Source organism: Camarhynchus parvulus, chromosome 28 (genome assembly GCF_901933205.1).
Source record: "Camarhynchus parvulus chromosome 28, STF_HiC, whole genome shotgun sequence".
NCBI lineage: Eukaryota > Metazoa > Chordata > Aves > Passeriformes > Thraupidae > Camarhynchus > Camarhynchus parvulus.
Window position 1 is genome coordinate 5,204,406 of NC_044598.1, and position 14,959 is coordinate 5,219,364.

At 47.7% G+C, this 14,959-nt stretch overlaps 1 protein-coding gene across 2 annotated transcripts in view; it reads left to right on the forward strand.

The window, feature by feature from the left end:
• Window positions 1-2,119: 2,119 nt before the first annotated feature.
• The window catches only part of ELAVL1 (ELAV like RNA binding protein 1), a 50,361-nt gene continuing 37,521 nt past the window's right edge, over window positions 2,120-14,959 (forward strand). For both annotated transcript variants that reach the window (XR_004061418.1, XM_030966549.1), the window contains exons 1-2: window positions 2,120-2,214; window positions 12,494-12,677. Coding sequence is in view for 1 of the 2 variants with exons in the window: in XM_030966549.1 (XP_030822409.1) it covers window positions 12,506-12,677 (172 nt within the window). In the remaining variant the exon portion in view is untranslated. The remainder of the gene's footprint in view (window positions 2,215-12,493; window positions 12,678-14,959) is intronic.

The following is a 14,959-nucleotide window of genomic DNA, read 5'->3' on the forward strand; positions in this document are numbered from 1 at the left end:
TCCATCTGTCAATTTGCACTGCACATTTCCCTCCTGTGTCAGAACCACGTTCACCAAGGGCTTCCTGGGTCACCCTGTTTTCACTGAGCTTTTTTCATGTTTCAAGATATCCCAAGAAATGGCATGACCGAAAATACCTGTGGCATTCATGTTGCATTATCTTGAGATGATTTCAGACATGACACTTGGCTGTACCTTGCTAAAGTTCCACATTATCATGAAACCCTCAGGCTGATGTTTTCATATTGAACTGAAACACTGTAACAGACCATCAATATAGAGCAAAAAGCATAATAACAAAAAGAGATAATTCCTTTAAAAACTGGCACACTGTTTCAAAGGACACCTTTTAACTGCCTGCACATCTTAAATAAGTGTTTATGGTGATAGATGAAATTATGAGATTGCAAATATGCTGTCAAAAGATAAAGGCATCAACACTCTGTGCAGTGTTGTGCTCATGGCCTCAATTTTTGAAGATTTGAGATCCACCTCATGTCCAAGAATGGGATTGTTAATTAAAACCTGGATGATACAAGGAAAACATCAAATTTTCAGTAAAAGAAAGCTGCCACTGATGTGAATGACAATATTGTGATTTTGGGGCTGGCAGGATGAGCAAATAACAGATGCACAAACATCTTTAATGTTTTATGAGGCCTTGAAGGATATTTCCAAACCTGTGAGGCTTGGAATTTTCATGTGAGGATTCCCCATCTGGCACTGAGCTATTGTAGAGAGGAAAAGAAAATGGCAATGTTTTAAACATTGCTCTTAATCTAACATCCTCAGTAGGCTCTTGATGGAGCTGAACATTAGGATCTCTGTCATGCTGTGCCCATTGCATATGGCAGAGGCCGGGCTGTCCCTGGCTGTCACATGTGGAAGGTTGGGGCATGGCCCAATGTAACAGGGCCACTTGAAGGGGTTTCTGGGCAGTTAAACCAGAAAACATCAGTGCAACCATGTTGGGAATTTACCAGACAAGGTCTTGATAGAAGCCACATCAGGATAGGCAGAGGAAGATAATTGTATTTTCATGGAGTAATGTGCCACATATTCCAGTAGACAGAGTATTTCCACGTGTGTGCACGGAAATACCAAAGAACACAAACTCCTGTCTTGCTGCAGTTCCCATCCTTCAGGTGAGATCTCACTTTTCTAGACTCAAGAAAGGAGCTAGATGAGGAGAAATTTGATTTTCTGGTATGTCACTCAACTAAGTGAATGAAAAGGAACATCATGTATTGTAATGCAGAAGTATTCTGATTTTTCGACCTTGAAGGAGAACACCTTAATGCAGGATTTACAGGCCTGAAACTTACATGTCACACACTAAGCATGCTGCTTTGTACTGGGGTATTATTGCAGAGTACTGTTGGCAATGACAAAAAGACTTCTTTTTCTGCAGAATAGTGGAAATTTGCTCTCACAGATGTCTCCTGTGCAGGGAAAATAGGTGCTGACGTAAAGGGATGCCCTTGGCTACAAAAAGTGAAAACGGAAGAGGGAAAACTCTTGGGCGGCTGGTCCCTTCAGGGCGCTGCAGAATTTCTCAGAGCACAGCCAAGCGCAGGCCACCAGTTTCTCTGACAGATCATCATTTGCATCTCATTTACACAGAAAGCATTTAATCTCCTAACTGGCATTCCTGTGGGTTGTGCCCGGGCTCCGGCAGTCACTGGCCCTCAGCCGAGGAGAGCCTCGGCTACCGGGAGCGCTGCCCACAGCCGCCGGGCCCAGGGCTGCCGTGCTCCGTCTCCCACGCGAGCCTGGCTCCCTGGCACAGGGCACCACTCGCGTTCCTCCTGCTCCAACAGCCCGGCCGGCCACAGGAGGCACGTTCTCCTCCGGGCTCCTCTCCACAGAGCAGCCGGACCCGCGGCCGGGGCGCACCGGCCTTTCCCGAAGCCCCGGGCCGCCCCGGGTAGATCACTCTGTTTACGCCGCCGGGCCCCTCCGCCCCGGGCGCTGCCCGCTCCGCGGTGCCCCGCTCCCCGGCCCCGTTCCCCTCCCCCCGGCGCACGTAGGCTCCGCCCCTGGCCGGCACTTGACGGACGGGCGGAGGAGCCAATGGCGCGCGGGGCACGTGCGCGTGGCAGCCAATGGGTGTCGGCGGGCGGTGCGGGGGCGGGGCTGTGGCGCTGGAGCGGCTCGTTGTGCGCTGCGGACCGATCGCCTCCCGCTGCCCGGGCCCGGCCGCCGCCGCCGCAGGTGAGGCCGCGTGCGGGGCCGCGGCGCCGCGCCTGAACAGCCCCGGCGGCGCCCGCGGGGCCGGCGCAGGAAGGAGCGGGCGACGGGGACGGGGCGGCCGGGCCGAGGCCTGGGCCTGGAAGGGTAGCCCGGCCTGTTGGGGAGGGGCCGTAGGGCTGCGCGGGCCCGGGGCGGCGGGCGGGCGGCGGGGTCGCGGCCTGCAGGGCCTGCGGGGGCCGGATGGGGCACGGGCAGGGAGCGGGTCCTGAAGCCGCCGCGCTTGCGGCGGGAAGGCCGCGGGTCGCGGTGCCGCGATGCGCGGCGGGTCCGCGCCGCGTCTCAGGGCCTTTCTCCGTCCGGTTAATGGCCTCATCTTTCATGTTTATTTTTCCCGTGTCTGTGCGGATACAGCTTTTCAGTCTCCCACGTTGGTTAGGACTGGCACGTCGTTGTTGACTGGCGGTACCCGAGGGTCCATGCCAGCGCCGGTTGGCATCAGTGCTGGCAGCGGGGCCGGGACTGGTGTGGCGGGTGCTCGGGGCCGCAGGAATCGGGGCTAAAGCGGCAGCCACTGCTGTTTGTGCTCGTGGGAGCAATTCAGTGCAGAGCGTTTGCTCGCTTTTAGCGGCTGGAGGAGGCAGGATTGTCCTGGGAGCGCTTTCTCGGCAGTGGGACAGCCGTGGGGAGCCGCGCTCCTGCCGGGTTCTGCACTGCTGGGAGTGCGGATGCGTTTCTTGGGCACAGAGTTGTATCCGAGACTTGCTGGGAAAGGAAGCTCGGTTTGTTTCATGAGGACTTGCACTGGGATCCTGTGATCTTTTAATGAGGCATGTGTGGAAAACAAAAGAGGAAAGAGTTGGGAAGGGTAGGGATGAATTCCTTTTGTTAACGCCTGTTGTTGTTATATTTGATCACTTTTTGAGGTGTTTGTAGTTTTGTTCATTTTACTCCCTGATGGTGGGTGTTTACTGCTCATGTTGCTCGGCTCTCACCTCTTTACGAGTTGTTGTTTCTCTGTACTCCTGTTTTAACCACTTTTTTTTCTGGAGCTGTGTGAACCGTTCTGTGACTTGTTACATTACAACTAGGGTGATGCACATGTTCCATAGTCTTTATCAAACCTGTAGAGTTGATGGGATTTCTTAGATTCCTGTTGACTCCTGGGTTATGTCTATGTGTGTGATGAATAGTAAAATCAAGAGTCCTGAGCCTGTAAGTCTGTCCTGCATGAGATGTTACTGTGAGTGTCCTGTGTTTTGTTCTGAGGCAGAGTAACTGTATATAATGATCCCAGTGCTCCTGTGGTTTCCATGATTCAAGGGGTTCAGCGGTCAGGAGTTACAGCTGTGGTTGCAGTAGGCTCTTTCCAGGCCTGACTGGAATATGAACAGGAACCTCTTAAGCTGGTGTGATTGTTAAATGTGTTGTGCAGTGAGTTTATAGCCCTGCTGTGAGTGGTTCTGCGGGACCAGATGAACTCCTTAGGGAGTTGTCTTGTGTGGTACCAAGTTTGTGAAAACAGCAGCAGCAGTAAGCACAGTCTGAATGGAGATGTGAATGTCGTGTGTAGCAGCTTACTCATCTGTGTTTGTTGAACAGTGTTTGGTGCTGACATGAACCTAATGGGAAATGTGCTCTGTGCTCTGAATTCAAGTACTATTCTCTTTCTGTTTCTTGAATGTTCTATCACTTTTTTTCTTCTGGAAAAAGCCCTCCATGTCGTGATCTGAGACATTTTACTTTCAGAATCCATCTCTTTCAGCTGTTGTACCAGCCTACTTTGTCTCTTGAAGCTTTGGTCTCTGTCTTGTTTCTTGCTTATTTGTTGTGAGCTCTCTGAATTGATTCCCAGAGTTACTGGCTGTCACTGACCACATGTGGATAAGCTGCCTGTGAAGTTGGTAGACTTTTAGTCATCAAGTTTAGAAAGCTCAAACTTGCTGTGTATTTAGACTTCAAGAAGAAGTTCAGAGAAGCTGTTCTTTCTGCACTTCCAGGTACTTTAGAAGCGGCCTGGAAGGCATTTAGGGAGAGTGACAGGAGAGATGATAAATTTTGGCTTGTGCTGAAAATGATCAGGGCGTTTCTGTCTGATGTGCAGTTCTGTATTCAGGCACCTGCAAGCTTCAAACTGCTGGCCTAAATGATCCATTTGAGTATACAACCTCATTATATGTAGGTGATGTATGCAAAAATAGATTCTAATTTTTTTTTTTCTGAGGAGATAGGGTGGAAATAAGCTGTACTGAGAAGGCAGAGATGTTTTTCATGTGTGTGGGTTTGCTGCCTTTGGGGGGTTTTTTTTGTTTGTTTTTAAAATTAGTAGCAGTAGTATAGTACTACAAAGGTATAATTTTCCTGTCTCCTACTGCTTCCATGGCCTCCATGTAGGAACACAGCAGCAAACTACAGTGTCTCACCAGGCCCTCAGAGGTAGATTTCCAGCTAGTTGTTTTGTGCTGGTGAACAAGTTGGATGCTGTCTTTTCCTCTTGCTATTACTTGTCTTCCTGACCATTCTGAAGATGGGTCAGTGTTATAAAAGGTTGGATCAATGTGTGGGGCAGCTGTTGTCAGAAGGTGTCTGGAATCTACAGTTCTTATGTCCACTTCTTCTCATCTCCTGCCCTCTCCCTCAGAAAGGAATCATTCCCTCACAGCACAGTTGTCTCCCATTGTGTAGGTGAAAAATTGCCAAAGGCAATTTATGGACAATCTGACACTGTCTAGAAAAAGGAAGATAATAAATTATTTCCTTTTTTCAAAGATCTGTTTATCATAACTCTGTTTGGTTTTGGTTTTTTTTAATACCAGTGCAGAAGGTGAGATAGTCCAGGCTGCGCAAAGTTCTTTGCTGTTTCTTCCCTGTATAGGAACTTGCTGGTGGTAACTGGCAGCATCTTTGACCCAGGGGCAGCAACTGTGGAATCACAGAATGCCAGAATGGCTGGAGTTGGGAGGGACCTTAGAGACCATTTCATTCCAACCTGTGCCACAGGCAGGGACACCTCCCACTGTCCCAGGTGCTCCATGCCCTGTCCAGCCTGGCCTTGGGCACTGCCAGGGATCCAGGGGCAGCCCCAGCTGCTCTGGGCACCCTGTGCCAGGGCCTGCCCACCCTGCCAGGGAACAATTCCTGATTCCCAAGATCCCATCCAGCCCTGCCCTCTGGCAGTGGGAGCCATTGCCTGGCTCCTGTCCCTCCAGGCCTTGTCCCCAGTCCCTGTGCAGCTCTCCTGGAGCCCCTTCAGGCCCTGCAAGGGGCTCTGAGCTCTCCCTGGAGCCTTCTCTTGTCCAGGTGAGCACCCCCACCTGTGCCAGCCTGGCTCCAGAGCAGAGGGGCTCCAGCCCTTGCAGCATCTCTGTGACCTCCTCTGGTCTCACTCCAGCAGCTCCATGTCTTTCCTGTGCTGAAAAGTGTATTGTGATGTGGAACTCAGAGCAGAGCCTGCTATCCTCTGTCTGTCAGGGCTGGCTGTTAACCTGGGGAGATGGGGAAATGTGGATCTGGCAGCAGATGTTCAGTGTCTCAGCCACAGGTTTTCTGACTGCCCTTGTTCTTCCTGCTCAGGCTGAGAGGGGCCCCAGTCCCTGCTGGGTGTTGGACCAGCAGTGGATGGTAATTACGGCCAGCCTGTATCTGATTTCTGACAGCATCCCAATGATGATTAATTTTGTTCCTAGGAATTGAGTGCAGTTCATCAGACTGGTAAAGTAAGGTCATTGCTCTGAAGAATGCAGCTTTGTTTTTGGCCTCAAATGCTTTTGTCTCTGAATGGCAATATAAGCATGGACAAAAACACCTTGATGATGTTATTATATGCACATGAATAAAAATAACTAAGGGAGGCAATTCCAGACAATCTGATTGCTAAAACTGCTTTGCTGAAATATTAAAATTATGACAGTTGAGATTTGTAAGACCAAAAATATGCTCAAAACTAAGTTTATGCCCAGTGTTTTTAAAACAACATTTAAAAAAAAAGCTTAAAATATGTTGTACTGAAATGAGTGATTCAGCATATGGAAATAGAATTTGTGGAAATGCAGCAGCAGATTTTAGTAATGGCTGCTTCTGGTGCTGAGCTATTTTTACTGGCAAAAGTGTTGGAATCTTAGGTGCAGTCAAGCTGAGGAGAACAAGGGTAATGTCCTCGTTTCAGGCGTGCAAAGGGGAAAAGAATCAAAGAGATAAGATCTGTTACCTCTGGAAAACCCAAAGGGCTGGCAAGTAGAAAGGGTTTGCTTTTTTTCCCTCATACACTGTATAAATGCTGTTCTTGAATTTAAGAGACAATCTGGATGTTGTGATTTCTCCACCCCCAAGTGGCTTTTGATGTTTGGTCAAGATTTGAGGGGAATTAGAAGGAATAGTGCATGAATGTGTGGTGAATCAAATACCAGCAGGGCTTGCACTGCCCTTTCCTTGTCCTGTGGTCTGTGTGTTCATGGAGAGGTCTGTGCTTGTGGGGTGCAATATGCAGAGCTATTGGGGCCATGAAAAGAGTTTGTATAAAGAATAAAAGGTGTTTTCTTGTAGATTATGGGGAAAGGCTCTGTGATGTAGAGAGGTCTGGATTAAGTAATGGAGAGAGATGTGTTCTGACTGTGGAGCGCTGGGAAACTTTTTTTCCTTTGGGAGGCAGGTAGGCCTAGGGGAAGGTCTTCTGCTGGTGTGGCTCTTCAGGTGAAACCTATTCTGTTCCTTACACCAATTTCAGAGAAGACAGTATGTTGCTTTTTCTTCCCCAGTGTCTGTCCTACTCTGTTGAGATTAAACTCTTCCTTCTCAATCCTGGTATGAAGCTGCCTGCAGAGCAAGTTTTTGCATGACAACACTGTGTTGGATAGTTTTTGAAAACTTTTCCTGAAGCAGTTTAAATTCATAGAGGCTCTTCAGGCCCTTCTGCGTGTGGCATTGGTTTTGACATTCCAGCCTGGACATCTCAACACCTCTGCACCTGCCTTCTGGATTGGTTTGGCACTTGCCTAAATGTAGTAGTGTTCTTTTTGTTCTGTTTCAGGTGTGGTCTCCAAGAAACAGCTCAGCAGCTTAAGACAAGATTGTTGCCTTGTAGTCAGCCATGACTCTGGGGGCGTGTCAACAAAAATCCCTGTGCTGGAGAAGCAGAAGGGCTCTAGTAACCTTGGGGTTCTGCTGGAGAAGCAGAAGGGCTTTAGTAGCCTTGAGGTTCTGCTTGAAGCACCCCATTTAGATTCCTAAGTCCACAGGCAGAGCTCAAGAATAAGCCTATGAGACTGTAGTGCAAGTTGATGAAACGGCTCATGGGCAGAACACTGCAGCATCACTGGTCTCAGGGCTCCTGTTCATTTACCACTGACACCATCAACAAGGAGATTTCACCAGTTCAGGGACTTTGTCAGACACTGTCCACTGGAGCCTTTCCTGTGTAGAGTGTCCTGGGTAATCCTGACTTGCACTTCATGGCAAAGAAAGATGGAGGTTTGGGTGAGTAGCTGGGTCAGCAGCTTCAGGTCTGCATGGTTTAAAGACCATGCTGTGCTCACTGAGGCTCATTCCCAGTGCTCCAGTCAAGGTGCCATGAGCTCTGTGCCACAGAAATCATTGATCCAGGAAGAATTTCCCATCTTAAGTTCTGCACTAGCTGATCCATCATCCATCCCACCTGAAGAGCTGCCTCCATCTCTGGGGACCCCAGCAGAAGAAGGACATGGACCAGTTGGAGTGAGACCAGAGAAGGCCACAGAGATGCTCTGAGAGCTGGAGCCCCTCTGCTCTGGAGCCAGGCTGGCACAGGTGGGGGTGCTCACCTGGACAAGAGAAGGCTCCAGGGAGAGCTCAGAGCCCCTTGCAGGGCCTGAAGGGGCTCCAGGAGAGCTGCAGAGGGACTGGGGACAAGGCCTGGAGGGACAGGAGCCAGGGAATGGCTCCCACTGCCAGAGGGCAGGGCTGGATGGGATCTTGGGCAGGAATTGTTCCCTGGCAGGGTGGGCAGGCCCTGGCACAGGGTGCCCAGAGCAGCTGGGGCTGCCCCTGGATCCCTGGCAGTGCCCAAGGCCAGGCTGGACAGGGCTTGGAGCAGCCTGGGACAGTGGAAGGTGTCCCTGCCATGACAGGGGGTGGAATGAAATGGTCTCTAAGGTTCCTTCCAACCCAGCTATCCTGGGATTCTGTGAGCATCTGTTTAAATGTCTACATATGAATTTGTGACCTCAGTAGTGGTCTGGTGCCTTTTTAGTCCTGTGAACAAGGTGAAGGTGGACAAAGCCTCTTGCCTGATGTTGAAGGCGGACAGTTCTTGCCAGTGTTCCCATTTCACATGATCTCCACAGTTCCTTACAGCAAACATCTTGAAGTGAAATAATAGCAGTGATTCCTAGAAATCTGGATGGAGGTACAGAGTGTCATTGGGAAAAAACTTCTAGTGGTCTGTTGCCAGAACCATTAACCCTGTGTGATCTGGTGTGCTTTTGTGAGAGGGTGATTGTCATGGTCAGTGCAACATTTCTGCAAATAATGCTCATGAGAGCTTTTCAGTCCAGTCCTGGGAATGCTGGCCTGGCTGAGGATGCCTGAGCAGTCACTGTCACAGGTGGTGAAGTGTTAAGCTGTGTACATTCGAGCACCTCCAGAATTAGTGGAAGATTCGGGCACAGCACATGTGATTCCCTTTGTTGCTTTGTGCACCCTTGGCATTTTAATTTTGGGGCACCTTACTCAAGGAAGAAGGTGGCTGCTGCCTTTTCAAACATGCCTCTGTAGCATTTGGTTATTTTTAAAAAATTGTCATTTTAGGAAGTGCAGTTCAGTGGAACCTAGTTTTAAAGTTTTCGTTTTTTGGGACATATAAATGAAGGCCTCTTTTGGAAAGGTTGCAAACTACCAGTCTCTTTTCAATCAGCCTTCCCAAATGGAGCTGTTGGGCCTTCTTGCCATCATTGACCAGTCCACTGGGAATATAAATGCATTCAGTCTTTTGATTTATGTCATTGTGGATTGACAAATGTCAGTTACCCAAGCTCTCACTTGCAAATAGTGTATAGGCCAGGTTCTCAAATCTGGAATATTTACTGATAGAAATGGATTGTTATCTCTTTGGTAGAGAAAGATCAGGACATTCCCTCAGTGTGTTTCAGTGAGAGCAGAATAAACTTGTTTTGCGGTGTAGCATTGCTTGTTTCATCCATCCTATTTTATAGCTCCTTTTCTTTTTGGAAATCTTGTTGGTATGCAGAGGTTACAATTCTTCAGGGGCTCTTTTTAACTTTGCTGGCATGAGAGCTGTTCACCTGTTGAGGAATACACCTGGTGCAGGTCGGCAGCAGCAGTGTGAGCTGCAGGTTATTCTGGGAGGGGGTTCTTCAACTCTGACAGACTTGGGGCCATGACCATTTCCCTGGGGAGCCTCTTCCAGAACCTTTTCCTAATATCCAACCTAAACCTCCCCTGACGCATTGAGAAGACCCTGGACTAAACATCAGCATCAGAATGGGCACAGCCCGGGGGGGCTTTGTCTGGAGTCCCCCCTGAGGGCACCAGCTCGAGGTGTTCTGTGTCCCTGCACCACAAAGGAACTGGAGTCTGGGACTGTGCTGTGGGAAACCTGGGGCCGAGCTGGTGAGAGGAGCTGGCCTGACTGGGGGACTGTGGGGTGTACAGGGTCTCACACGGGGCCTGTGGGGTCACTGGAGCCACTGCTGCAAAGGGGCTGTGATCCCAGCACTGCCAGTCTGCTGACAGTGGGACCCCCGGAGTGGCGTCAGACCGGTGGAGTGCTGGAGTTTCCTTAACACCTCAACAGCAGAGGAAGTGGTGCCCACTAACTTCCAGGCTGGCTGGACAGTGTTAGTCCTGCAGCCAGTTGTGTAAGTGCTCAGCAAGAGATTGGGAAGAAAGAAACATCTTCTCTCTCAGCACTCTGCTCCTCCAGCTCTTCACTGTGCCTTTATTGCTCCTGCATACTTGGTTCCTGGTCTCCCATGGAAACCTTTGCCAGGCCTGTATGCAAGGGCTTCCTATGTTTACTTTCTAAAAGCCTGAAGAAAAGCAGGTGGAAGCTTCTTTCCCACCTTCTGATGGCTCTGAATCAGCACTGCCCCAGGCACTGCTTCAGTATCCTGGGAGGGCAGACTGTGAGCATTGCAGCAGGTTAGAGGATGTGGGACAATGATGGAAAGTCAGCAGCCACTTGCCAAACACTTGGCAATTCTGCTTTATGCCAGATACAAGTGTGGTAACTTGCCATCCTGGTGTGCTGGGAAGTTTTCTCTGCTTCATATCTGACTGTGGTGCCTCCTTTTCAGATACACCCTGGAGAATTAAAAAAAAAAACCCAAACCCCAATCTTTTAAGTATCTGTTCTTGAAATCAGTAGAATTTATAGCAATTTCTTAATCTCAGCAGCAGGAAGGATTTATATCATAAATAAATGGCAATAAAGGGCAAAGTTGGTTAAAATGAAGGAAGTGTTAACTCTTTCCTCTTATAGGTGGAAAAATCTCAACATTTCTTCCTTTGCTTACTAGATATTCTAGTTGTGCCATACAACTTGCAGTCATCAACATATTGGTGTGTTCTGCTTGTAGGACTTGAATTTTGTGGAGTGCAAAGGCAAGCAAAGCTGCCTTCTATTCAAATTATTCTGAAAATGTGTGTTACGTGGTTTTATAACTTAGACATGGTGACTACAGATGGTTCAGCTGTTTGAGTGTTGTTTACCAGAACAGGAAACTTCTCTGAGATTGTGCTCAGCAGGTTCTGACACAGCCAGGAGGGAACCTGTGTTTAATGACAGAATTTGCAGTACAACTGAGATGACCTGGCAGCTTAAAAATTGTCTCTTCCCTTGCTTCCAGCTTTGCAGTGCCTCCTCCTGCTTTCCTATCCTGTGGCATTAGCTGGTGCTTATCTTGCTGCAAGGAAAGCAGATTAAAACTGCTGACACAACAGAAAGGGCTTCCCTCCTGTGTGGTTTTCCATTGCTTTCACAGTACAGATTGGTTATCCCATGGGCAGAGGGTGCTGGAATAGGCTCATGTTGACACTTGAAACACAAAAATGAGGGTAGAAGCTGATCTGTGGGTGAAGAGGAGCAAGAGCTGCCAGCTCTTAATGCTTCAACACACACTGAAAAGATAAAGATTCAGTTCAAATCCATACTGTGTTAAATCTCAAATTAGCACTAAGTCTTCTCATGGTTTATTCTATAATCATGTGCTCAGGTATTTGTTTAAAAATTTGACCTTCACTGTCAGACATGAGTTAGCAGCAGCTGCTGGTGAGGGGCCTGGAAGTCCCTTCAATGCAGGGAGCATTCCCTTTCTAAACTGAGGATTTCTGGTTGCTGTTTCTGACTTCGTCTGTTATTCAACTTCTGGCTGTCAGTCATGATGCAGTCTCTGGAAAGGCTTATCCTTTAGCAGATCCAGATCTGTAGATCCTGTTGCAGAAACAGGATTTAGATATCTTGATTTTGACTATTTCAAAGCAGTTGAAGGGCTTTAAAAACTAGGATTTTGGCAAGCCATGAGCAGCTTGAGTCTGGTGTGAGTTTTAGTTGTAGGTCAACTAAAACATCAGGATTCAGTCCCTGATGGTGAACTGAGGCAGAGAGTATCTTCCTGTGATAGGAATTCTGTATGTTTTCTCAAGGCTTTCTTTAAAAAGCTGCAAAAATAGAAACTGTCAAATACTCAATATGCCCCCAGGTCAGTGTGCAGCAGACTCACCAGTTTCATACACACAGTAAAGCAGCACCAAAGGCAGCAGTAAACAGTAAAAGGCCTTGAGGTGCAGGATGAACAATGTTTACAGGGGAAAACATTCAGAAAATTAATAGTTTCCAGTTGAAACACTGAACTGGATCAGATCTTGCTGTTCTTGTCTTCCTGTCTGAAAAAGTTCTGGGCATAAGGTTGGAATTCAGATCGAGGTGGCAGTTTGGTTGTGGCTGGTTAAGTACCTGGACATGGGGGACCTGATTTTTACCTTGGCTGTTGGGAATATTTTGGTGTTTACAGGAATGTCTTCAAAATCTGTCTTGATGCTTTTTATTAATGTAAAAAATTAGAAATCCTGAAGAGCTCTTTAATGGTACATAGTTCTGTAAAATGTCATGTTTATGCTTTTGAAAGAATGAATTGTTCTGGAATTTTCAACAAATAGCATTTTGTTTTCTGAGTTGAAAAAATGCATTGCTGAAGCAGTGGTTTGTTCTTAGTTTTTAAAATAAACATTCAAACTTACTTCAGGTGGAGGAAGTTTGGTTTATGGAAATGCGAAGATCTAAACCTCACTGAGGGTTTTTTTCACTTTGCAGATTTATTGTAAAATGTCCAATGGTTATGAAGATCACATGGCTGAAGATTGCAGGGATGATATTGGTAGGACAAATTTAATTGTGAACTACCTTCCTCAGAACATGACACAGGATGAATTACGGAGTCTGTTCAGCAGCATCGGTGAAGTGGAATCTGCAAAACTTATTCGGGACAAAGTTGCAGGTATGATTTAATGTTTCAGAAATTGTCACCTTGTGCTAGACTGGGTGAGCAAATACTTGATTGAATACAACTTAATCTAGAAATACTAAATATTTGTGTGTGTAATCAAACTATTGACACGTTTACCTGGAGCTCCAGTAATGCCAGGATTGGGCATTGGGAGGATGGAATGCTCGAGGCTAAGTTCATGACTATTGTGTGTATGGCTGAGAATTCTAAGTACTGTTCCCATATTTGAACATTAATAGACAGGTCTAAAACTGGTTTAGATTTAGTCCCTGGTTGATTTATTCTTCCTACAGTCTGAGTGTTTTTGACTCTGACAGATCTCTGAATATAAAAACAAACCTTTTGTTCTTATTCTGATTATTAAAATAAAGGTATACTGGAGTTCTGAAGTGGCTGTAGGTCTTATCACTGTTGCAGAATTTAACTTGTAAGTTCCCTAAATAGGATTGATAGTAGTAGCTTTGAAATATGAGAGGAATGAATTGTTCTGACTTGTGAAACTTAATGTTTCCTTGAAGCAAAACAAATGCAGACAGAGCAGCTGCTTCCATGTCTCTTTAGTTGCAGGAGGGTTTTTAGCTGCTCTCTGAAGAGGTTTTAATCCTTGCACTGTTAAAATACCAAACTTTACAAGTTTTGGTTATCGTTGCAGAATCTTGGATTCAGTGAGAGCACTTGGTTGTTTCTGGAGGGGAAAAAAAAGTGCTGTTGACTGGCTGTGCCCTGGTGTTTGCTGTTGACTGGCTGTGCCCGGGTGTTTGCTGCTGACTGGCTGTGCCCTGGTGTTTGCTGTTGACTGGCTGTGCCCTGGTGTTTGCTGTTGACTGGCTGTGCCCTGGTGTTTGCTGTTGACTGGCTGTGCCCTGGTGTTTGCTGTTGACTGGCTGTGCCCTGGTGTTTGCTGTTGACTGCCTGTGCCCTGGTGTTTGCTGTTGACTGCCTGTGCCCGGGTGTTTGCTGTTGACTGGCTGTGCACGGGTGTTTGCTGTTGACTGGCTGTGCCCGGGTGTTTGGTGTTGACTGCCTGTGCCCAGGTGTTTGCTGTTGACTGCCTGTGCCCGGGTGTTTGCTGTTGACTGCCTGTGCCCGGGTGTTTGCTGTTGACTGCCTGTGCCCTGGTGTTTGCTGTTGACTGCCTGTGCCCGGGTGTTTGCTGTTGACTGCCTGTGCCCGGGTGTTTGCTGTTGACTGCCTGTGCCCTGGTGTTTGCTGTTGACTGCCTGTGCCCTGGTGTTTGCTGTTGACTGGCTGTGCACGGGTGTTTGCTGTTGACTGCCTGTGCCCGGGTGTTTGCTGTTGACTGGCTGTGCCCAGGTGTTTGCTGTTGACTGCCTGTGCCCTGGTGTTTGCTGTTGACTGGCTGTGCCCGGGTGTTTGCTGTTGACTGGCTGTGCCCAGGTGTTTGCTGTTGACTGCCTGTGCCCTGGTGTTTGCTGTTGACTGCCTGTGCCCGGGTGTTTGCTGTTGACTGGCTGTGCATGGGTGTTTGTTCCCAGTCTGCAGCACAGTGGAATTCTCTGCTGCACATGCTCAGTGTTGTATTTCAGAATCCAGTGATACTGATCGTTATCTAATCCCTAACGGAGACTGCTCCCCAGTCTGTACAAGCTGCATGGGAGCTGCTGGAATGCCTGAGAGCTCTTTGTGCGTCATCTTTAGTGCTTTATTTGCTTGAGAATACCCATGAGAACTGAATAACTAAAAACTTCAGAATTTCCCTTCTGAGTAGCCTCTCTGATTTCCATGCCTCTGGCTTTCCTGATATCTTACAGATGAGGTATCTTGTGATGTCTCTGTCTGTATCTCTACTTAAGGGATATATATGTTCCAGTCATGGTAAAATAGTTACATAAATACTGATTTCTTTGAATGTTTTGGTAGGTGAGTGTTTGTCCCAGATGTTGTCATGTACTTTGCAGCGCTCAGAAGTTGAGGCTTACTCTGCAGGCTGGTTTTGCAAGGAATAAGATCCCTTGCTGATAGCAGGTCATATCTGACCCACACCTTAGACTGTAAAATAAGCACAGAATCACCTGCATGGGAGGGAAGATATTTTCAGTGGGAAGCAAGAGACTTAATCAGTCTCTGAAGTTGAGACCCTACTTCACAGGCACCTGTAGCATCAAACACTCTGGTAAAGTCTGGTTAACTTTAACTTGGAACTTGACAGTGCTGGGTAGTTTAAAGTCCAAAACATAGACTTGTGTGCTCAAGGTTGTTCTTAACCTCAAGAATGAAAAGTAAAATTGCTGTTATTGTTGCAAGAGCCCTTG